The sequence below is a fragment of the Ambystoma mexicanum genome, chromosome 1q, assembly GCF_040938575.1.
Source record: "Ambystoma mexicanum isolate Mex_15411 chromosome 1q, UKY_AmexF1_1, whole genome shotgun sequence".
Classification (NCBI taxonomy): domain Eukaryota; kingdom Metazoa; phylum Chordata; class Amphibia; order Caudata; family Ambystomatidae; genus Ambystoma; species Ambystoma mexicanum.
In genome coordinates, this window is record NC_090922.1 from 864577427 (window position 1) to 864602619 (window position 25193).

At 45.1% G+C, this 25193-nt stretch overlaps 1 protein-coding gene across 2 annotated transcripts in view; it reads left to right on the forward strand.

The window, feature by feature from the left end:
* DENND1B (DENN domain containing 1B) overlaps positions 1–25193 on the forward strand; it is a 2623009-nt gene that overhangs the window by 2308997 nt on the left and 288819 nt on the right. For both annotated transcript variants that reach the window (XM_069641511.1, XM_069641512.1), the window contains one exon: positions 13444–13554. In XM_069641511.1, coding sequence (XP_069497612.1) covers positions 13444–13554 — 111 coding nt within the window. The remainder of the gene's footprint in view (positions 1–13443; positions 13555–25193) is intronic.

The window sequence follows — 25193 nt, forward strand, 5'->3', positions numbered from 1 at the left end:
AGCCCAGAGAATGTGTGATCCAGCCATACAAGATCATCCACATAGGCTAATACTTGGCAACAAACAGTATCAATCTTTAGAGGACAACATGTTGCGTTTGCCAATCAAGCAGGCAGATCAGCCAGATATAAATTGAAAAGCAGTGGAGCCAAGACACATCACTGTTTCACACCAGTACCAAAGGGGATTGGTGCTGTCAAGATTTCCTCGCCATCCAATTTCACCCTGAGAGTATTATTGCCATGGAGCAACTTCACAAAATGCAAGATCCTAGGTGGAGAACCAAAATGTTCCACTGAAAATCCATGAAGAGATCATATTCCCCAGATGTATCCTCCTTATGTGCTCTTTCTGTGAGATAATCCATCAATCTGAGGTTATATGATATTGAGTACCCGGGATGAAAACCACACTGAAATCTGTCTATAAAACCTTTGTTGTCCACCCACTTCTGTAAGCCCTTTAGCAAAAATATTGAATATCGCTTCCCCACGCAATCAAGCATCGATAATAGTCAATAGTTGTCAGAGGATAGTGGAGACCCCTTCTTCAGAACTGGGATCTTGATGGATGCACACCAAGATGAGGGTATCCCATCTTCGATAGAAATCTTATTAAACATTATCTTCAGCAAGGCCGCCCAAAAATAAGGGTCCTGTTTGAGGACGACATTGGCTAAACCATCGGGCCCAGGCGCCATCAAAGATTTTAATCTGCCAATACTATACTTGTCGTCTTTATCGATATCAAAAAATGGACCACTTATATTGATATAGGTTATGTGATCAATGTGAAGGTCCTTCTATTGGGCCTCTCACAATTAAGTGCTGTGCCCATGCCTCCTTGTTAATGGTGTTAAGCAACCTCTGTGTTCTGCTACCCTTAGCTTCACCCATTAGTGACCATATAGTTGCCATTGAGTACAAAACCGGGACATTCGCCAGCAACGTCTCCAATTCCAATAAGCATTTTTAGCTACCTTCATCTGGAGCTGTTTCTCAATGATGTTAATATAACAAATTTTAAGTCTGCACAGTTCCTCTCTGAGTTTGCACTTCCTATCACGGATTGCTTTATCATAGCAAGCATGGTTGGCTTCCGTTTGAACATTCACAATCTTGCCACAGGTAGCATATTGGTTGTAAAATTCAGTGAACCATGCCTCCAACTCATCTATGTCTTTGCCCAAGAATTGAAACATCCCAGTAAAATCATAGGCTTTGCTCACTTCTTTAGCACGCTGTATAATTTTTTTGTGGCCAGCTATTGCGATTGCCAGGCTGGTTTAACTAGGATTTCTCCAATCGCCTTGGCATTTTTTGTTGAATCGCATTCCAAATTAAATACCAGTGTAGCATGATCACTCCATGTATTTCATTGGGCACTTAACCAAATTATTCTTGGGAACACCGATATGTTTACAAAAAAAGTAATCTAGAGATGCATTCCTTTGTCCTTGCCCCATGTATGTGCCCCCGGCTTATCCCTCTCCCCAAGGCCATTAAGCATTTTAAGGTGTCCATTTTCTGTGAACTCCTTCCATATTAAGCCAGACCGATTAGGACTAGCTTGCCTCATCTGGCTCTAGGTACTTATTCCCCTCCACCCGTTCAATGCCTCACTACAGACACAATGGGCATTAAAGTCACCACCCATAGCTATAATATTCTCATCATCACCTACCGCCCATGCAAAAAATAGCTCCTGGAGTACTACTTTATATAGTCACTGTAGAACATACCAGGGGGGTTGTAAATGTTAAGAACCATCAAAGGGCGTTTTAACATATAGTTTGGAAATTCAACTTCAACTGCTAAAACATATTCCGTATCTGTAGTTGGAATTCTACATGATTTAAAACTGTGGTTAACACCCAACAATGGTCCTCCATAAGGTCTTCCTATTTCACCTCTCTTTGCCATGTTCTGATATACAGTGTACCCATCAAGATACATTTCAGACATGAGCCCTGACTCCAGTATTAAAAAAACGTAGTTTTGAACTAACAAATTTACAGAACCATTGGGATCAAGAAGGTGAGTGAAACCACGTGTATTATAAGTCATTATAGATATGCTTCAGTTCTGGCAGGACAGTACCGCTGGGAGAGATTCAGCCAACCACTTCGACGTAGACTGAATATTCAAAAAGTTGCTTTGCTTATGTTGAAACAGGAATTGAGGGGTTGCCCTGAGCTTCTAATAGTTTACTTCACTAGGGGGAGAGATGCGTCTTTAAAGTCCTTGTCAACATCAAGCTCTAGCCCTGATCTAAGAAGAAGTTCTTTAAAACTGCATACTAGTAAAACTGTTCCTGGGTTTTTGCAATGAATCATAGATACATTCGGGTTGTTACACTTCAAAGGTTGAACAAAATCAAAATCTTCAGTATCCAAAACACGCAGTTGTGGTCTGTGGCTCAAATGTTTTCAAAATGCTTAGTGTCAGAGCCAAGCGGATCTGCTTTTTTGGTTCAAATGTTTTATTAAGTTTCTCATAGGTCCTAGACAACCACTCCTTTGTCTTCTTGCCGGCAACCTTTTGCACATTTACCACTTGCTTCTCAGCTGCTTTATTTACCATTGCAATAATGGCTAGGCCAGTAACATCATACAAGTCTCAAGATAAATCAATCGTCTCTGTGATAACCACACCCTCTTCTTCAGATTTCAAAGTCTTGAGCAAGCTAGTTAAGTTGCTTGCTTTCAGTTGTTGGCATTTTTTATTACACGCAATATTCTTTTTTGCGCGTTTGGAGCCCTTCTTCTGCTCACTAATTGAGGGCCCCACAGGTTTCACCCGATGTCTTGATTGCTTTGCCAGTACTTACTTTGCCTGTCGCGTTTGTTTTCTACAATAGAACAGATCAGGCTCTTCGACTGAAACAATTGCCACCTCTTGATTATTCTTAGCCTTTATGTAGACAATGTCTACCGGGGCAATGAAATTGTTGTCGATAATCGCATGCTCTTCCAAGTAATTTTACACAACAACTTTAGTTTCAGGCTTGCAAGCTGAAACAGGCGCTTTCAATTGTACTGACTGAAGAATTCTACCACAAAGTTTTAAGAGGATCTTCAGAGCAAATTGTACCAATGACATTTAAGACTGTATCTCACTTTACTTGACTTGCTCTGAATTGATTCCTCATTCAGGTTATGAGGCGAGGAATGCATTGAAAGATTAGGTGAGGTGGATAGCCAAATAGAATCTATGATCGAGTCAAAGCTAGCATCTGCTCGAATTACTTGCACTTCCACAACTGTTGTTAATACATTATCAAAGTTTACAATGTCAGCAGGTGTCTCCATATTTTGCTGCAAAGAATAGACCAAATGTAGGTTCCATGTTCATATCCCCACAAAAATATCACCATACAAGAATGGTGCCATATTTATGCTGCAATATCAACCCATTAAACCTGTGAGGGACACCCCATATTATTGTAAAGGGAGCGGAGGACACCCCCGCAGCCAACGCTCCCATTTACCCCAAAAATTATGCCCACTAATAATAACGCCTATGGCTGATCCCGACGACCATATACATGGCGATATTATTGGTGGGGATAATATTACCTGATGCCCTAATTTAGTAAAGTGTTATCAATGTCGTCAAATGGCAGAAGATCTTTACTCTGCTGATCATGGGCCATATTAGTAGATTGCCCCAAATTTGTAAGAGCCGTATTTAGGATGGGTTTAGCGACCTTGGTTACTATAGGGTAAAATGAAGTAATTATGCCCCTTTGCTTGCTCAAATTGCTTGCCGCAATCTCAGGTTGTTCAGGCACTGGTTTACTCACCTTTGAAACTACTTTGGGTATCATTGTGGTATCCATGTGCTCCTTTCCACCCCCTGAAATTGTATCTAATTGACTTGCTCCTTTGTTTGGACACCACGTTCATCTTTAATTGTAAAGATATAGCACGTACAAATTACTTGGAATTGCCGGTCGAACTCCTCTCAGACTCACTGATGTGCTGACAGCAGACAGCACTCACGACACACTCAACCAATGCGCGCATGCAAATGCATGCAGGATCTGCAGATATAGCTCTTCCTGGTGGATAGGGGCAGAACAAGATTGTAGCGAGCCAATAGATTGAATCGGTTCCGTTATGCCAGCCAATCAGAGTGTATTAGTGATGTCCAACGCTATTTCAACTCGTAGCTAAAATACTGATGCTTGCGGGTAAAGACGTAATTAATATAGTTGGCAGGTAAGCAGGAGCTGACAGCACTCAAAACGCACTGAAATAATGCATTGAGTTTTCCTGCAGGGATGGGCATGAATACAGGTGGAAATGAATGAAAAAGGCCCTTTAGAAATTCTTTGACTAGTCGCTGCGACCACAGCAAGGGTGCACCCAAAGTGCGGGTGAATCTAAAAATAGCGGCCATGTAAAATATAATTGAAGAATGTGCCAGGCCACTGCGTGGCAGGGAAAGTAGGTATGGAAGCTCAAAGCATGAATGTTGTTGGCTGCACACCATGTCATGAACCACTTATTATACCATTAAACTGCAGACTGTGTCCATGCCTTTTCAAGAACATCCCTGCAGTCTGGAGGCATAGGAATATGCCAACATTCTAAGGAAGCACAGGGCAGGCCTTCAGGTTGACATCCTCCCTTCGAAATCCACTTTGGAAGAAAAATGGGAGGAATTCAGACAAGAATTCATTCTGCCAGATGGAAATCTTTGATAAGACTGTCCTTTAAGCTCCTCTTTGAGGAGTCAAAAAAGGAAGCAGTCGGTACCAACATGCCCGACAAAGCCAGCAGTTATTCAAAGTCATGTTCAACCCATGCGCCTAAGAGCCCAGGCATGATGCCGACCTCAATGAATATTCCAGAGTCATAACACCATCAGCGGTTTCGACTGTCTCTGCGCTTGTCGATGTCTCATTGGTAACTTCTTCAAAAGGGAAATCCACATCGATAGCTCACCAAGCTCGACGTATATCCGTCAGTTGCCAAAAGATTTTATGTGAACTTTCCAAAGTATCTTTGATGACAGTGACCCAATTCCTTTCGGCTTCAAACCTTTTAGAGCTTCTTACACCCCCAGAAGAATTACAGTCAGCGGAAGCCAAGTTACCAGATCTAGCTATGAACTTGGAGGATGGCAATGGTCTCCACACTGAATCTGCTGGTTGCCTCCACGACCATCAGTCTTGCTTAAGATCAGGCACGGAAACTGCTCTTCAGAACACCCATGAAGACCTTTTCTCACTCCGTCTGTCCGCATTCGTCTTGACCTCTCCTCTGCCTTTGACAAAGTAAACCAAAACATCCTGATCGCACTTCTCTGTGACACCCTTGGAATCGCAGGTCAAGCTCTGGCGTGGTTAGCCTCCTTCCTTTCCAAACGCCATCTCAGCTAGAACTTGGGTACTACTATCACTCTTTCAACTTGCGGCGGCACCCCAGGGTTCTAACCTACCCCCCTGGCACGTGTCATTGCCAGCTTCACTTCTAACTTCCAGTGTTAAGCGGATGACACGCAACTCTCCTTCAGGCTACCCTCAGCCACCTCCTCTACCTCCCTCATATCTGACTGTCTGTCTGCAATTCAGTCATGGTGTGCTGCAATTGACCTCTACCTCAATGCCAGTAAAACTGAGATTTTTTGCATTGGGACTCCTGCTCCCACTTTCCGGTTCATTCGACAGTGATGGTTTCGAAATACAAAAGTTTCGACATAAAAGTCTCGAACAGAAGTTTTGAATGAATTTTTTTTATATATTTTTTTTAATGGGGGATCCCCCACCAACCCCCATTTATTTTTTAAAACAAACTTTTTATTCTATACGAAACTAAAATAAAACCTTTAACATGAAAAAAAATGAATTTGAAACTTTTGTTTTCGAAACTTTGCATTCGGAACTTTCGTATGTCGAAACTAAGTTTTCGAAAGAATGACTGGACACCCACTTTCCCACTCTCACTGTGGCCGCCCTCCCTTGGCCCTGCGCCTGCACCCACCTAAGAGGCAAAAAACTTTGGGGTCATCTTCGACTCCACTCTCTTTCACTACTCAAATTTCGGACATCTCTAAAATGTCCAACTGCCAGCTATACCTCTTCAGAGATACTATTCCTTTTCTCACCTTCCCCCAGAGGCTCACTGTCTCCATAGCCCTGGTTCTTTCAAGGCTGGACTACTGCAATAGCCTCTTTCTCAACCTCCCCGCCTCTGCTTTGCGCCTTCTGCAACCCATCCAGAACAGAATCGCAAGTCTTATCCTTGGCCTCAAGCCCAGGGACTGCATCTCTCTGGGGCTGAAATCCCTCCACTTGCTCCCTTTGGCTGCAAGGATCAAGTTGAAGACCATCTGCATTGTCCACAAGGCTTTCTGGGGCCTGGGACCCACCTAACTGCATCAATGCCTTCCTAAATACTGTCCCTCCGCTCATCTACCTCCAACCTTCTGCGAGTGAGCTGGTTCTGTAAGCAGAGATTTGGAGGGAGAGCCTTATCCTCAGCATGGGCCTCCCTCTGGAAAAGCCTCCCTGCCACCCACTGTCTTGAGCCTGATCTCCTTAAGTTCCAGAAACTCCTTAAGACATTCCTCTTCTGCTCTTCATTCTCTTTCCCTCTACCCTGCTAACCTCTCTCTCCGCTGTATCCCTCTCTGTCTCTCCCTTTCCACACAGCATGCCGACTGGCCGCCAGGCGTACCTCAGTGTCTCACAGGTCCTTGGCACCTTCACTAGTCTTCCAGCACTTGCCTCAGGGCCTGCTCTTGCCCCATCGCTACTGCACTTGGTCAATGACCCATGAGAACGACATCTCTCAGCACTTACCAGTTTCTGACTAACTGGTCACACTTGTTTTGCCCCCCCCTGCACTTGTCCCCTCTCCTGTACCTGCTGTACACGATCGGAACGTACCATGCCTGAAGATCGTCTTATCATTTCTTCCCTGTCTCCCCTCCGGCATGGGTGCACCTCTATGCTCTTGGATAAACTGCAGAATCATCATCAGACCCATTTGCTGTTATCTACACTGTTAATTGTATTTATGCACTTACTTTGCCTGTGCAGGCTTGGATCGTTCAGAAATTCAAGGGCTCTGAATGAATGTTGTTTTCTCCCCTTGCCCCCATCCACCTCCCCCCACTTGAATGCGTTGGAACACTTGTCTTGTGTATGGGCGCTATACAAATAAACATTACCATAACATACAATACACCTCCCCGGAGGTAGACTTTGAACAGCCAGATCCTCAAGGGCACCCTGAAGGCACATAAAGAAAGGTAATGGCTAAGATAACAGTTCTCAGAGAGTGTCCCACTGCCAGGGAGATCGCAGAGAATGATGTTGTAGATATCTTGGACAGGGGTCCCGAAATAGAGCCTGTTCTGCACTTTCATGCTGCTTTGAGCGATCCTTTGAGCTGTAGAATAAACCCTGATCAGCACCAGCAGTACACAAGGATCTGGTTACGTAGTACAAGCCAGCATTATCTCACCCAAACTTCGTCTCTACACACCCCAGCCCTGAGAGCCTTGTGGTGCAGGCAGCTACACCAGGGACGAAATCTGAAACTTGCCCATCCCTGCCCCTTGGACAGGGATGACAAAAAGTATGATGGCCTATCAAAAAAGGTTTATTCAACAGGAAGTATGGTCTTTAAAGCCATCCATGTGACACTAATTCTCGCTAAGTACACTGTGAGACAGGCATGGTATCAAGAGAGACACAGACTGAAAAGGGTTAGTTCGAAAACCTTTATTTACTAAGGTTTCCTGGGTTGGTGTAATGCCTGGCTGACCCTAACTCTAAAGGGGTAATTTCCTTAACTGATGTACCTAATGTCCATTGTTGTCCAAAATAAAGGTCTGTCTGTGTCTAAACCTATACTTGCCCTCACTCTGTACAAAAATGTAAGTCTTTTCAAAAATAAGAAAATAGTGGTTCAACAAAAATTGGAAACCAAGGTTGGTCTCAGTTGGTGGTTTTACCAGTTGCTGCTTGGTCAATGTCGCACAAATGAGCTAAATCAACATGGCTGTTCATAAGACCTTCTCCACAGACCCCTTGTAGTTATTCCAACTACCTTCAATGTCTTGAAGTTCTTTTTGGTCCCCTTCCGCAAACTTCAGTATGTTCAAGTTTCAAAACACCATAGAATAATAATAACCCAGTTCTTTTTTTAAGCTTATCAGGGTTCCCTTCCCCACACTTCAATCCTCTCAACAGTATAACACACCTAATACATCTCTAGCTTGGTTGAGGCTCTTAGGGTTCCCTTCCCCAAGCTCAGACCCCTTCAAACCTTTTAAACACAAAGGGCCTCATTATCAGGCTGGTACTTCCGGAATGAAGGGGGCCGGTAAAGCATAACCCGGTAAGCTAATAGCTCCATGGCTACCTCCATCCTCATAATGAGGCCCAAAGTCACTGTTATCAGGATGTTTTTCCTGCTAGGCTTCTTAGAGTTCCTTTCCCCAAGCTTTAGGCCTCTTCCAGCTTTCAAACACACAACTTTAATATGTCACAGTTCTTTCTTAAGTTCACAGCGCACCCTTCCCCAGATTTAGGCCCTTTTAATTCAAAACACAAACGCCATGATATAGATTGGGCCTTTTCCTTTTTACCAACCTTTTCCCTATACCTTTCTTTCATGGGGTAGAATCCGAGGATTTCGAAAACACCAGGCTCTTTGCTTTTCCAAGGCATGACCACTCCGACCCTTCTGCTCCTCTCTTTATCTTTCATTTCCTGTTACCTTCAGGTGCTTCCTACACCCCTTTGCTGCTTCTTTCCTTTCCGTGCACACTTGCACTCTTGTTCTTCCTTCCCGTGCACACTTGCACCTACTTTTCAGTTTCCTTATTATCTGGCCCCTGTCACCTTTCTTGCCTCTTCTCATGCCCCTCACTCTTTTTGTTACAGGCTACTCGCACCCTTGTGCTTCTTTGTACTTTCTTTTGCTTTCAATGGGGATCAGTCTTTTACAAGCTTCCCGCTTCAATCTCTTTTTTTGCTTTTTCCATTTTATCTGTGCTTGCAGCTATGCCTTTAATAATAATAATAATAATAATAATAATAATTTGGCATTTATATAGCGCTACAAACCCTCAGGTATCTGAGCGCTGCTTATTATTACCCACGGTGTGTGGTGCTCATTTATCGACCTCGGAAGGATGAAAGGCTGAGTTTGGCCCCGCCGGGATTCGAACCTGCGTTAGCAGGCTCTGCACGGATGTCAAAGCGAGCGCTCTACTCGCTGTGCCACTTGACCGGCTTTAGCCTTCACGTGTTCTGCCTTTATGCTTTTCCCTTTAGCTATGCTTTCAGCTTTGCTCTTACTTTATGCTTTCCTCTCAGCCTTTCTGCTTTGGCCTCACTTTGGCTTTCTACTGCGCTTTCCCCTTTAATGCTTTGCTTTCTTTGTAGTTTTGTGCCACTTTAACTCTGTGTCTTTCTCCCACTCCGCTCTCATCCAAAGGCACGCTCCCGAGATTCTCACATTCCCCATGAAACTCACTGGCCAGAGTCGCGTTGAGAGACGGTTTCTCCTGGAAGTGCAGGGGTGAGGTCAGGGTCTCGCCACCTGTCCCTCAGGCACCCTTGGGGTCGGCACTGGCCCCAAGGGAACAAGCACTTTGCTGGACCTAACATGCAGAATGCAGGCAGCACTTCTCCGGCTTCCTGGAGGCATGTCCACGTTGCAGACCAGACACACCGGGTCAGTTTCCACGCTCCATCTTCCTACTGCTCCTGCTTTCCTCTGTTCCAAGGTTCCGCCGGTCCGGACTGCATCTCCAGCTCGCTCATTCTTGTGTGCATGACTATACTTTTTATAGTGAAACAAAATGTCAAGTTGAGTCAGGTGTGAGTAGTTACTATAGAATGTCTGACCCTGCCTGACTCTATTATTAGGACAACCTGAGTTCTTTCTAGGTTAGGATTCCCTTACTTTCCCCATGTTATTCCTATCGGTAATCTTTACTGATCTTAGTCGCCTCTTCCTTGCCTCAGTATTTGTTGGAAATGGCGGGGTGATGAGGTGAGATTGTAAACAACCCACAAAAACTGAGGGAGAGTAGGCTAAGGTGTTTCCAGGACTGGGGGAATACCATGTCTCACCCTCGGGTATCCTACTCCCAATCACTTGTGAACCCCAACTCAGGTGGTCCCTCGCTTGTCCACACCCAGGGTCGGATCCAAAAGTGATAGCCCTTCCCTGGTCACCTGAATGGAAGATACTGAGGGAGTGGGGGGAGAATACTGTTAGGTGTTTCACAACCCCCATTCCTTCTGCGAGGTGTTCTCTGAGGCTGAAGAGCATGTTGCAGAGGTTGAAATTAGAGGTTGCTTCTTAAGCATTGTAAGGGATGGAAAAGAGGCAATGTGCCAGGTCCTTCAATCCGGCCTGGATGAGCCAATGGAAGAGCTATGGGCATGTTTCCGATGTCAAGGATATTCTTGTCGCTAAGGAAATACTGTTTTTTCCTGAATGTACAAACCACACTAATAGATATGCCATCTGATGGCTCAAACCTTTTTGGCCCAAAGGCAGACAATAGTTTGGAGAAGCTGCAAGTATCTAAAGTGGCTACTAAGTCACTAGGAGTAGCAGTACTCCAGCAACCTACTTAGCCAGTAACTCAAACCTGGAAAAGAAATCATTTTCGTTACTACACTCTTTCAGCCAAAGAGGAAAATGTAAAACCCTTGGCAAACAGGGCCAGAGAAAAGTTGTGAAACCATCAAGAGGGAGCAGTGCAAAAACCTCTGTCAACTCCCGCTTCATTCCCATCTAGTTCAGCATTGGCTACAAAACATCTTTGCAAACTTCTCACTCTACTGTAGTAGGAAGACATCTGGCTCATCATTCCAAAGAAAGGTGTAATATTACTTCAGGTGCTTGTGGTACTGCCTCCCTTTTTTGTAGTGTCCACCAGACTGCCCAACCTTTCACTCTGACACCTTGCGGTCCGGTCCCGCTACTCCAGCAGGGGATAACCTTCCTGCTGGAGAAGGGTGCCACAGAAGTGGTACCTCAAGCAGAAAGGAACCAGCTGTGGTACTGCCTTTTCTTCTTAGTACCAAAAAAGGACGTTGGAATGCAAACTATGTTGGACTTGAGACACTTGAATAAGTTCCCCATGAAGGAGAAGTTCAAGATGATCGCATTCTCGAATATATCTTCCAGGCCCTGGAGCTCCATGTCTATTTGGTATCACTCGACCTTCAGGGCACTTTCTTTCACGTGCAGATCCAGCCAAAGAACAGAAAGTACATGAGGTTTGTCATCAGCAGTTGTCATGAATTTCGAGTCCTGCCTTTCTGACTCACTTCCATCCCGAGGGTATTTACCAAGCTGTTGGTAGTGGTGGTGGGCAGCCTAAAGGGGGAGGGATTCACATATTCCCTTACTTGGATGATTGGCTGATAAGTGCCCGCTCTCCAGAAAGTAAAAAATACTGTGTCTCTCCTCAGGGAAACAACCATATATTTACATGCACAAAGATTTGCATTTCTGAAAACACTGCATTGCCAAGATGCCCATCCTGTGACGAAAGTTTTGCACTTTAGAATTACCACACACAAAACATTTCCTAAATCTAAAATGGCCTCCATGTTTAATAAAAATGTGCTTTGATTTTGCTTTGTATATTGCGAAGCTTGTCTAAGAAAGCGAGATGAGCTCCCACTCGGCGAGTGCTCAGTTTCCACTGCCCATGTACTGGTACGCATCTCCCCTCTGATACCTGGAATCACAGTAAATAATTTTGCTATTCCATACTTATCATTTAAATGCAACATATCTTGTTGAAACAATTTCAATTGCCGCTCTGATGAAGTTCTCAATTCTCTCCCGGGTCCATAGTACCACTTGGCCTATTTGTACGTGTTTGTTCTTTCTTCTTTCCTGTCTGCACCATCTTCTTTTGCTCTCTTGCTCCCTACCCGGTACCAGACTATTTTCCTGAATAGGCATACATTTTGTGAATTTACCTTATTGAAATATGTCATCACAGGTATTTTAACTATGCCCTTGGAAATAATACTTGTTGTGGAAAATGAACTGCATTTGTATAAACATCACCTTAATATGTACTCTTTTGAAATATGTTCTGATGTTTTTTTATAAGCCAGCAATTTGTTTAGGAGTTATTTTTGTACTCAAAATAATTCTTAAACGTTGTATTTCCCTAATGTTTGGGTATGTTAAACTGTTGCCAAAATGTGCCAATGCTTAGCAGCCTGTCTCCATGTCTTTCATGCGAATGGTCATATGCGAATGGTCATATGGTCAAGACAACCTTCATGGTCACCATTGTTTCTAACAATGAATTTGCTTTATCCTTTAATTTGTTAAAGAACATTTCACAAAGTTAGCTGTATTCTTTTATTTCACACTAATGATGCTCGGGCAATGTCTGTGTATACTTCAGGCTTTTATGCTTGATGGGGAAGGTATTACTGTCAAAACTTGTCCCGCACATAGGCTTAGAAACTGATAAATGTGCATAGTGGTGCCACTGGTATGGTGATGTTCAATAAAGTGACACTAGCTGTAAAACGTCGGTGTAGGCTGTGGCCACCAGTCTGGGTGCAGGTGGCGTGTAAAGTGCGGTTGAAGATGCGCTGGAGCCACCAGGCTATATGGAGATATGCCTATCAGTTTAGCTTTTCTCCTGTTACACTGTTTCCCCTAATGGTGAGGACCCTAGGTAAATGGGTTTACTATGGATATGGTGGACCAGCAAGAGCAGGTGTAGATGAGGAAGTGTTGGAAGTCGCAGCGGGCCGATGTTAACGACTGTTTGGTACAGTGCTCTGGTGAGAGGTCCATGGTGGACGAGTATAGAGCATTAGAGTGCCCGGTAAGGTGAGCCAAGACAGATCCGTGGAGCCAGAAAGGAATATTGTAAGCAAAGGTCGAGGAAGGGCCATAATTTGGGCGACAACGGGACACTGGGAAACCAGGAGCCAATGAGAGAAGAGAGAATGGCCGAGCAGGAAGAGCCAATGGCTGAAGAATGACACAGTGATCTCTGGAAACAGCAGGCATGGATCCCTAGTGGCAAGCAAATGGATGCGGTAACGGGCTCCAAAGGCAAAGTTCCATAAGAGACCAGGCGTTAAATAGGCATGTGCAGGAGGGAAGTTCAGAACCCGGCAGAGCCCTGTATCAATCGACCATTGGGTAGCACAGGATTAACCCTGTAGAGGCAGGCGGAACCCACAGAGCCCCGAGATTCCTCATGATTACTTGAATATTCAAGTTCACCAATCAGTGAAAAGTGGGCAAAATAACCATTAGTCCTAAACAAATGGCAAATGCTTTAGCTTTTGCCCTGGTTGCTTGTTTGTTCTAAATGCTGCTCTCTGCATAAGTCATGCAGTATGCATTTCTCTGTTCCTTTTTTGACGTCCAGTGTCTTTTACCTCCTTGTTTGTGCACACCTTTTGGCGCAGGAGAGTGACGAGGACGATGGAACTTCCTGTCCAGCCTTGGCGCTGCCTCCCCAGTCCTTTTCATCAAACCTCCCAAGAAGAGCGAACACAGAAAAGCGAAAAATCGACCAGGTAAAGATGACGCTTATTTGTGTGCTATTGTTCAATAGTACAGTAAACAAACAGCATGTGTATTGGGTAGTATTGTGCATTTGTTAATTCTTCAGTGACAGTTGTGACCGACTTTATGATGATTAAACCCATTGCCAATTCTAAAGTAAACCTCAAAACAAAAGCGATGCAATTCCAGACAGTAGTACTGTTTCCAAAATCTGTGCGATCACGTTTTCCATTTCCACAAGATGGATCCTCAATGGGTGCATAGCAGAGCTTCAGCATATGGAGGGCAGTAGCAGATCTGAGCCTATTGGTCTTATGTGCTTTTCGAATTCACGGAGCTATTTCAAGATTTCACCTTTTGTCTAGACTGAAGTCTGTCCCTATTTGTTAAGCCAGTCGACAGGGCACTGTCACACGAGATGGTAGAATTCCACAGCTGCTATCATGCGCACAAAAAATAACTCTTAGACCTTGACTGCCCGTCAGGCCAGTGTTATCTTAACCAATTCCCATTTCAGAGTAACCCATATTGAGATAGACAGGAATGTCAATTTGCCAATAAATACGTTCATTTTATCGCTAATGCTTAATTTATTTGAAATACAAAAGGCTTTTACTCTTTTTTTTAACATAATCTGAACTTGGTAATTATGTGTAAACTTTGCCCCTCCCTTTTACACAGTAGCTAATGGAAAATCTCTATAGGCTTTTTATGGATTGCATTAAAAATTTGAGGAAGGGTCTTAGTATGTCTTTATTTGAATATAACTTGTTTTCTGTGCACAGACTTGTATGTGGATGCGCATAACTATTTAGCCAATGGCAACTGGGAATGCCCTTTACCCGTGGCTTTAGGTGCGAGAGAGCCACCCATCACTGAGTTCTTACATTCTGAACTCTTAATGTTGGAATATATTTCTTTTGTTTCTTTCGAAGGAGTGGTTTCTTTTGAAATGTAGTAGCATAACCATGTGTTATTTTCTGTAGATGGTTGCGAAATAGTAATTTGCAGAAAGTTTGTATCCATATTTGGAAAATCCACTATAGAAAAAAGCATCCTCCTTAGTCTAACAGAAATGCAAGAGCCCTCGTCACCAAAGTATAGAACCTTGCATGTGAAACTCACGCATGTGTCTGTGGAATATGATGCCATATTGCCACATGTTGGATTCCACGTAGAAGTGAAAGTGAATCACATATTACCTCTCTAGGCTTTCTCTCCGGCTTCTGTTCTGGCTTTAGCTCACATTCCACCTAATTTCAGGTGGTAAATTATGATATGCAGTCCTTAGATGGGAAGCACGTGTTTGTTAGTCCTCTTGGATCTCAGTGACGTTTGACACTCCATGGCACTATACTTGTGAGTGTATCCCTCCACATTGGAATTAGTGTACCCAGATCACTGAAGATCTGGCTCCTATTTGCATGCGGTATGGTGTTCCTCAGGGGTTAATATTGGCACTCCTGTTATTTAACATCTTCATGGAGCTGTTGTGAGATATGGTTGAAGGTACCTGCATCTTCATCCAACAGTATACGGGTGAGGACATGTGACAAAGTCTCTTGCCTTGGTCTAGAGGATGGGTCTTGGGCAGCTATAGGGCTCAGGGACAACTTGCTCCATGCAATAGGTCCCAGAGCAGGCATATGGAGGATCTCCAGGTTTGCCAGTCCATAACTAACCTATTTTGAGCCACTTTCCTGCTAGCAAGAAAGCCCCGTATACATGTTCTAGAATGTTACTGCTAGCAGTAGAGAGAAGGTCTCTTTTGCAGGTCAGAAATAACTTGTTTCCTCTGGGAGCAAAGACACTTATTCAGTTCATATCATACTTGCTTCTAATACTGAAAAGAAAGACATGTTTGCCAATCAGAGGAGATTTGATGCAGATGTGCACTGAACCCATGACAATGCTATGGAGGAATGGATACACAGGAGGGACATGGCAGCGGCCGTTGAAAGCATATGCTTGCACAAACTCATTCTGCCGGTGGTGGCGAGAGCCTGCACAAGGATGGGAATCAGTTGCTTATCCACCGCAACTATGGAGGAGCTCCAGTGTGGCCTTGGCTGCTAGACCGAAGAGTGCAAGTCTGAGGTAGGGCACTACATAAAAAAGTTCTCAGATTGGTGTGCCACGCACAAGTCCACCAAGTAACAACAGCTAAGAAGTTGGTAGTTTCATAATGAGTATTCCAATCATAGTACTTGCTTATTTAATTTACACAAGTGAAGCTAATCAAGTAATAAGAAGCCCTGTGGCAAATGCCACATGAGTATAAAAGGGAGTGTTGACAAAGAGCGGTGTGAAATCAGGAGTTGGGAACGAAAGTGAGGTGAAAGATTTTGCTAACTAAGGAGGAAAGGTGCAGGGGGACGGAGTGGAGGAGGTGAAGAGGGGCTGTACAGATGAGGGGGGCGGACGGTCAGGGAGCCGAGGTGGAAGACATGAAGAGGAGCAGAGGGTCAGAGAAAGAGAGAGAGAGAGAGAGAGAGAGAAGAGGTGAAGAGGAGAAATAAGTAGGAGATCGAGAGTGGTTCAAGGAGAAAGGGGCAGGTAGAAACATTGAGGAGGAGGAATGTTGTAATATAAGAAGGGGGTAGGAGGAAAGGGACTTTATATTGGAAAAGGAGATATTTTTAACACCATAAGAGGAGAAGAAGATAGGAGAATGAGTGGAGGTGAAGAAATCGGAGCATGGTGGCATTTAAAGAACGAGATGAGGACAGAGAAGTCAAAGGGAAATGAAGGGGAGGTGAAGATCAAAGAGGAGGAAGAGTAACTGATAATGAAGCAGCGGTGCCCAAAGAATGGGGCAGTAAGAAGGGGCTTATCTGGAGCCCCAGCATCTTCAGAGACTCCTAGTTTGGTGGCGGAGCAGTACTAAAGGAGGTACCAAAAGCCTAGAAAGGGATTAAGCTTGACGACCCCCAGGGCCCAACACTAACTTTGAAAAGATCTTAAAGTGTCTGATGTGTATCCCATGTCTAAATGACCAAGGGCACCTGGCATATTGTTGTCCTGTTTGATTGAGAACAAATGGCACATCCTTACAGCCTCTATGAACTCTAAGCCAGTGACTTCAACAGCCAAGTAAAAAGTAAATGGTAAATACATTCCAAAGTCTGGGAGTGGAGGCTAACGGAGAGAGGCATAGATTAGTTTGGTGTATAATTCTTTGAAGAAGTCTCATGCCAGGACTTGGGGAAAGTAAGTGGGTTGTACATTGTGATCGGACGCAGGCTCGGACTGGCCTGTAGGACAATAGGGCAATGCCAGAACTGCCAGCCTATGATTTTAGGATGTGCCTGTTTTTTTGGGCCAGAATGGACCACTTTTTTGTTTGGAGTGGGCCAATTTCATAAGTTACTACACTAGTTTTAAGGAAAGGTACTAAAAGTATATTTTCAAATACATTATTTGATAGGACTGAAACAGTCTGTTCTGGATGGGTAATGACTGGTAATGTGTGATTGTAGTCCACTTTTTCTTTGGTGCCTGGATCGATTTTATGCCCCAGGCCCACCCTGATCGGGTGCCACCGACTGCAGCACATTACTGTACCCAGAAGAAGTACATGGGAGACACGCATTACCCCACCATGCCCCAGGTCTGTGGCAAAGAACAACTTGGCTCGTAGCTCTATTCCCTTGTCCTTTAAGCAATGGTCTTAAAAGCATCCAATATTTTAATGGGCCCTCACTTTGCAATCCCTTATGGAAGTGTCCCGTTGTAGGACGAACATGGGGACGTTGTATGTGCAGTAGGAGCAGTTGCTATCAAAGCGAGCGAGAGATAGCAAGACAGGAGTTCACTTTAAGGTTTACACACTGCACACATGGCATTGATGAAAGTAACAAGTCTAAAAAGTGCCTGCAGCCAGGACCCATTAGTTAGGCGATGTCAGTGAGCAGGATTATTATCTGTCATCAATAATACCACATAGCTGTACCCGCTCATGGTGCAGATGGCCATGGGGAGGGTCTAGACGACAATGCAAATAGCTGGCAGTTTGGCCTAGGGGTGGGTGTAAGGATTATGGAGGTTGTTGCCGTTGGAGAGAGGTGGTGGTGTAGTTGAAACAGAGAGGAGCTAGACGGAATCCTGAGAGAGGGGGCAAGAGGGAGAGAGGAAGGTGTAGAGAACATTAAAAGGGAGATTAGGAGGGTGAACTTAGAAGAGGTTGTGGAAAAGTAACAAGAGGAGGTGGACAGAGTGTGGAGAAAGTAAAATAGAGGGGAAAGATAGATGAAGGAGGTAACACAGTGTATAGTATGTTGGGAGAAACACCAAAGAGGAGGGAGACTCAGGATGGAGATTGGAGAGAAACTAAGAAGAGCCATAAAGAGAACATTAAGGAGGAGTTTGGGAGAAACATTAAAGGACTTGTACTCATGAGGCAGGTGGATGGTAGTTTGAGAAGGTTTGACAGGGAAACAGGAACAGGAGCAGTTTTACCAAAGCCAGACCAGAGTGAGCCTTGGACAGGTGGAGGAACTAGCATGTGGTGAGGAGTCAAGTAGGAGAGGCAAAATGTAGTAGAGAGGAAAGGGGGTGCAGGAGAGGTGCCCCTAGGTATGAGACCATTGTGCACCATAGAGAATGAGAGTGAGGACTGTCCTCGTGGTAACAGAACCAGGACCCTAAGACTGGCAGGTCACGAGCATTAAGGTAGCCAGCCACATAATGGCATCTCTGGGGGCTAGAATTTACTGGTAATCCGGCTTGTCATTCAAATGGATGCGGGCACTAGAGTCCTGTGCAAAGTGTCTCCCCCGGTATCTATGAGGAGAAACAGAGTGTTGTAATGAGGGATCACACAGTTAAAGAATGACCACATGAGTGGACGAGGATAGATAATCTACCCGGCACAGGGCAGCTGGCAGGCACCCCAGCTTTCCAAGAACCATTTCAGATATGACACCATTCATTCCGTCTATCACATTCACATTTGCTTTCAGAATATAACACAGAAACCTAAAAACTATGACTCGAGGACACATGAAAGATGATGTGTGGTACTTAAAACCCCAGGGCTGTGAGTGACTGTGAATTGATCAACATCCCCGGTAGAGGAAACAGACTGTGATTTTCGTACTACACATTTGAACCCATTTTGTACCATTTTTCGTATGATGGCCCAAACCTGTAACTATCACTAATAAAATATTTCTAATTATAAACCTCTGTGTTTCTATCATGTTGGTCCTGCTAGTCTTTAAAAAAACAAGTGTTATCCTCTAATCTCTGTAGCACTAAACCTATGCAGCCAGCTCATCCTCCTGTATGCCATCTTTAAAATGACTGCTTACCATGAAAGTGGATGACTATACTGGCACTGAAAATAATAGGAAATCCAAAATGGATGCCGTAATACACCTATATGGTTGACAATTATGACTGGGAGTCCGCTACAAATAACCACCATGGAGTCAGTAGTACGTTCCAACGGTCTTTACAACAGAATGACGGCATTAACAACAGGGGCTGTTTGGGTCTGCTGAGTTTGTAAGGGGAATTGGCGCTAGGGCCGTCCATCTCTACTTCGTGCTGGTTTATCCCCTCCCTAGCCCAGGTGTCCTTAACAAGTTGTTCGTAGCTAACCAACAGAGACACCTATCTGTCTGTTGTTCTGACTTATACTATTGGCATTTTACCTAAAGCGTTGGCTAAGTTTAACTCCCTGAATTTTTCTAGATTTTCCCTAACCTAGCCCTCTTAGCACTATAGGGAGTTAGGGATAGAGCCATCCTCCACCCGGTGTCAATCGTCTTCCTTCCACACACGTTCTTACCTGACCCTTCACTACACTGGATTCCCAAGATGTTCTCCTTCCAATCTCTCACTCTGCCTTTCCACTTCCACCCTTTGATCTTACTTCTCTTCTTACTCCTGCTCTTACTAGCAATCTGATCTCCAATTACCACTCCTCTGCGCCATCCACTGTTATTCTTTCTTCCCTCCTCCCTCTTGGCTTCTGCTGCTACTACTACCGCCCATCCTTTCCTACTGCTAATCCTACCACTACTCCTATTCTCCCACTCCCTGTCACTACTCCGACTAACCCTCACTAAGACTTACTACCATCCACTGCTACCAACTACTACCTCTTCTCCCACCACCGCTCTACAACTCCCACACCTATATCACCTCTGCTACCATCCTGCTACTCCTACGTTACCTCTATTGTTCACTCTCTCCACTCACTTACAAATACTCCACAGACCCCCATCCCTCCAAAACCTTCGCACTCCAGTCGCTTGCGCCTTCTCTGGTCTCTCAGACGTCCTCCACTGCCTCCTGATCTCACCCAACTAACCCACACCAAGCCACTCACACATAGTTATATACGAGACTCTGTCCCAGGATTGGATACTTACCCTAACCAATAGGCTTCAAGGGGTGGGATGGGGGCTGATGAGGGCTGGTAAGTCTCACCCTTTTCCATTGAAGACTAACTGTATTTCTTGCCTGGAGACTAAAGGACTTTCTGAGGGACTGAGGTCCTAGTTGGTTAAGGCCTTCTAGTGGGCCTTTTGCTATTAACTTCCCTGGTGGACTAGTGGGACATTTACTTTTTTGGACCTCAAAGAGGCCTTTAGTTTTATACAATCCCTGATGGTTTAGGGGTGATATATTGTGGGACTGAGATCCAGGAGATGGTCTTACCCGCTCTTGCAGGTTGTTTTTAACATCCCTGGTGGCCTAGTGGGTGTCACGTGGGTTCCAGCAAATGCCTTCTGCTGGAGCAGTGTTTTTTCTCCAGCTGCCGTGCCGGCTCTCTGCCTTGCGGAGGCTGTCTTGCCAGTGCTGGACCCGCCCCTCTTGCATGGGCTCCCACAGACTCTCCCTGCTGGAGCCACGCTGTTCATTGCTCCGGGTACATGTCTGCTGGTGGCATGCTGTGGGGCCGGGCCAGCTGGAGTGGCCCAGCCTTCTTGGGCCCTGCCATCGCCATCTCTCTGTGGGTGTCCCGCTGAGGCTTCAGCAGTCGCGCTGCCATCTGATACAGTAAGGAGGGGCTGGGAGGGGGCCTGCCTGCACCCAGGCACCAGGAAGGGTGTTTGGGTTTGGGCTCCCACCTCCCCTTGACAGGCTGGCATACAATGTATTATGTTTTTCTATATTGTGAGGAACCTGATGGCATCCTCAATTCTTTCCCCTACATATACTCCTCACTGGTGGCCAGGGAAAGGCTGTCCCTACCAGATCCTTACCCTGGTGGTGGATATGCAAGGGAAGATCACCTGGGTGGAGGAGACTTGGGGAGTGGGGATGAGGCACCCTTGGGTGTGACACAGTATCCCCCATTCCCTTTTCTAATGAAGACAATGTCCCCCAGGCCTTTGTAGGTTATTGCCAGTCTTTTGCATGACTTATCTTCCAGTCAACACCCCTTTGGTACTGGGAAGAGGAAGAGACACACCAGAGCCATACATCACACACACAAACACCACTTTGGTACTGCCACCAGGAAGATGCAACAAAGACAGACAACAGACTAAAGAAATAAATCCAGTGCTGGAAACAGGTGAGGGGCGTGAAGGAGCAGAGAGTCCTGTGTAAGCGAGGCCTGAGAAGTCCAGAGAAGCCGGAGAGGGGTGCAGAGCAAGCGCAGTGGAAAGCTGGGTGGAAAGCAGGCCAACGTGAAAAGGCTTTTCAGAGGAAAGCTGGTGTTTCCCTCTGAACCGGAGAAGCATCTGGGGAGGCTGGGAGAGAACCGGAGAAGCACCACTGAACGAACCCAGCAGAGAAGGAGATGGTGGAGTCAGAGAAGAAGTGAGGTGCATCGGCTATACCGGTGGGCAAGGGAGAGGCTGTCATTGAAGCCGCAGGACATAGAATAATTCCAGGAGACACAAGTGCTGCTACCCCACAACATACGTCGGACACTCCAAGCAACACTAGTAAGTCTGCCCCAGAGCACTGGGAGCCCCGGGGCGTACTGACAGGGGTGTCGCAGGGATCTTTGTTATATGTTATAAGTGGATAAAGCAAAGAGATTGTAAATATGTGAAATCCCTCATTTAAGTCAATTTGGGGAAACTGCAGAGTGAGTACAACAATGAAGCAATGAACTGGGATAAAACCAGAGAACGTATTAATGCCAGTGAAGTGAATTTGCTATACATTGACATGAAATCAAGGCTAAGAAGCACAACCAAGTAGGCAAGTATAAGTGAGTGATTGAGATGAACAGTGTCAAGTGTCAAGCAAGCATTGCAAAGAGTCAAGTGGGCTTTGCCAAGAGTCAAGCAGATATCGCTGCCCATTACCGACAGAAATTAATGGTTGAGAAAAGTAAACCTGTATGCAAGAGAAACCTGGCAAAAGGGCGTCAGAGGTTGTTGATCAGAAGACCAGAAGCAGTGAAATGAATACGTTTCCTAGCAGGAGAGTGTACTGGGAAGCTTATGATGAATGGAGTAAAAGAACCATAAGCTGAGTTTCCTAATAAGAGAGTCGATTGGGAAGCCTATGTGAATTACAGATGGCCTGAACCGGAGAATACCTTTCCTAACAAGAGTGTGTACTGGAAAGCTTATGTTGGTCATTGCGAGTGAAAGCTGCTCTATCAGTGTATGGTGAGAAAAGAAGAAACAATAAAGCTTCAAGGGCAAGTGAAAGGAATAAGTCAAGCCTTATTGTGAAACTGGAACTGTGGCAAAATATCTATGAAGCTGATGCAAGCAAGGTGTGTCGTTTGCATGACCTGTAATGGGTGGACAATGTGGTCCGACAACTGAGGCTAGACCGAATACACCCACCTAGGGAAAAGCCACATTGTGATTGAATAAATGAAAACTTGTGTGAAAGTGAAACTAAGGAACTGAACTTCATGAACTGGTGAAAGGTAACCAAACTGAAGAGGTAGGAAGTGTCCCAGGGAATTGTGTTATTTTGGAACATTTAATATTCTGAAGAATTGTGTTGTTTTGGAAATTTTATAGCCTTGAAAGCTTGGGGAAGGAGACCTCTCTTTTGCAAAGTGAACTGTTTGAACCCTGGGGAAGGGAAAACCCTTTTCCATCTGAGAGTAAAATGTGAGGGCAAGTATAGGTTTTGGACACAGACAGACATTTGCTTTGGTCTTCCTGACACAGACTATCATTAGTTTTATTTAGGTAGGAAAAATCCCGCATTGGCACAGGCCAAGTTACGCCATTTTCCAACCCTCCATTTTTAGTTTAAAAAAGTTTGTACGAGAATCGTATTCAGTTGTCTGTGTTGTGAAGGCATCATGAAGTAAGACACAGACAACAGACTTTAAGTTAAAACAAAAGATGTTTATTAACTTAAATGTCAGGATGGTAGAAAGGCCCAACTTGCCCATTGCCAAGATGGGACCTCCCTACCCGAATGAAACCAAGGAAAGTCTGAGTCAAAGAGCTCAACCTAAAAGTCTGTCTGTGTCCAAAACCCGCCCTTGCCCTCACATCTAAAGCCAACCAATGTGTAGGGATGTCACTAAAAAAACAGTGTTATACATAAAGTTCTGAGCTTCTTCCAGCTTTCAGCCTTTTTTGAGCTCCCCTTCCCCAAATGCATGAAAGTTCTGCAAAAAGTCTCAAGATTACCTTTCTCACGTTCAAGGTAACACAGTTCCAAATAGTTCTCGGGTTCTCTTGCCCAAGTTCCAAGCAACACAGTTCACAAAGCAAAGAGGTCTTGAGGCTCCGTCCTCAAGACAACACGTGCAGGTCCTGAAGTCTCAGGGTTCCATTCCCCGAGACTTTAACTCTGCAAAGTTTATTTCAGTCTTTTACTAAAAGTGGAACTTAACTAAAGGTCAACCTGTCCCTCATTCTGGTTGGCTTCACCAGTTCACACATGAGGCTTATTCTTGATCTGCTTCACAATGTCTTTGAGTTCTCCTCATTCAGGTCTCACTGGTCTAGGTGCAGCTATCAGACCACACCGTCCACCCAGGTTGTGCAACCAGGATCCCTAGATTCACAGGTCACATAGGTTCTTCAGCTCCTGCCCCTGTGTACCAAGTCACTTTCAGTTAAATTTCTCTTTGTTGGCCTTTTATCTTTATGTGCAAAAGTAAAAGTGCACTTCTTTGGTTTCTCCTTATCAACCTCTTGATTCTGCCATTATGTGCCCCACACCTGTTTCGTAATTTTCTCTTCTACATGTCCCAATTTGTTGTTGTATAATGAAAAATGTATCACACAAATGACACTAATGCACCTAAACATGTGATTTTTAGATAACCAGTACACAGGTTATGGTTTTGCTTTTCCTTCCTTTGTGATTTTGCTTTATCGTTTGATTTGAGATTTTTTCTTCTTGTTTTTGGACAAAGATTCTGTTATTGTGTATGAGTTAACAATACAGATTATAAAAAAATAAAATTGAACTAAATAACTACCTATATAGGAATAGGGGATTTGGGCCTTATTTCGATATATTAGGGAATACAATTGTGTATTCATGAAGATACTAGGTTTACTATTTGAAGCCCAATTTTGAAAATAACTTGAATAAGAAGTATTAAGACACCAAAAGAGAGTGTTTAGAAATATACCTGTGGTTGGAGTACCCCTTTTGTTCTCCATTTGGACAACAGCCCTCCCAGCCTTCCACAGTAGGGCCTATCCCTTCCGTTACCAAGGCTCACAGGCATGCGGCAGAGGAGGATAGCTCCACCCACAGGGCAGGGCCCTGGCACTGAAACAGGCCTGAACCGGCCGTGGACTCCTGCCCCCACTTGTGCACCACAATGTGAGGCCAGCTGGCGTGGTTCATCAGCGTGTGGAAGACCATCACTACCGACAGATGGGTGTTGGATTCTCTCAGACAGGGACACACCTTGGAGTCCCAATGCAGGTGTCCTCGTATTCCCCCTGTAGCTCGACAAGATCAGCATGTGATGCAGCTGCTGTAAGAGGTCCACGCTGTTTAAAAAAAGGGTGGCGATAGAACCCGTCCTCCAGCACCTCAGGGGCTCCGGGGTCTACTGCAGATACTTTCTGGTCCAAAAGAAGACAGGAGGGTGGAGGCCTATGCTGTACCTGTGATGCCTCAAGTTGTTGGAGTCCCAGAAGTTCAGCATGGTCACGTTGTAGCACTTGCTTGGCCAACTGGAGGAAGGTGACTTCCTGGTGACTTACTGATACCTACTTCCATGTCCCCATCCGTCAGAAGCACTGCAAGTTCCTGTGGTTCGTTGTCCAGGGGTGACACTATGAGTTCAAGGCACTTCCCTTCGGCCTGAAATCGACCCGAGGGTCTTCGAGAAGTGCTTGGCTCTAGTGGTGGCGCATCTTCATCTCGAGGACATTCACATCTACCCTTACCTGGACGATTGGCTAGTTCGATCCCGCTCCCATGCTCTGGCCAGCCAGCACATGGCGAGGACTGTGCGTTTGACGGATCTGGGATTCTCCATAAATTATCCAAAGTCCTGCTTGGAGCCATCGCACAATGCTCTGTTTCTGGGAGCCCGACTCAACACATTGACTTGGCTGGCGTCTCCCTTGGAAGAGAGGGTAGTAGCCATCCTAGGGAAGGTGCAACGCCTGCCGCTGGCATGGTCGGCTACTGTACGAACCGCCAAGTCGCTGTTGGGCATGATGTCCTCCTGCATCAACCTCATCCTCCTTTGCAGACTATGGATGGGCCTATCCAGGAGTTTCTGGAC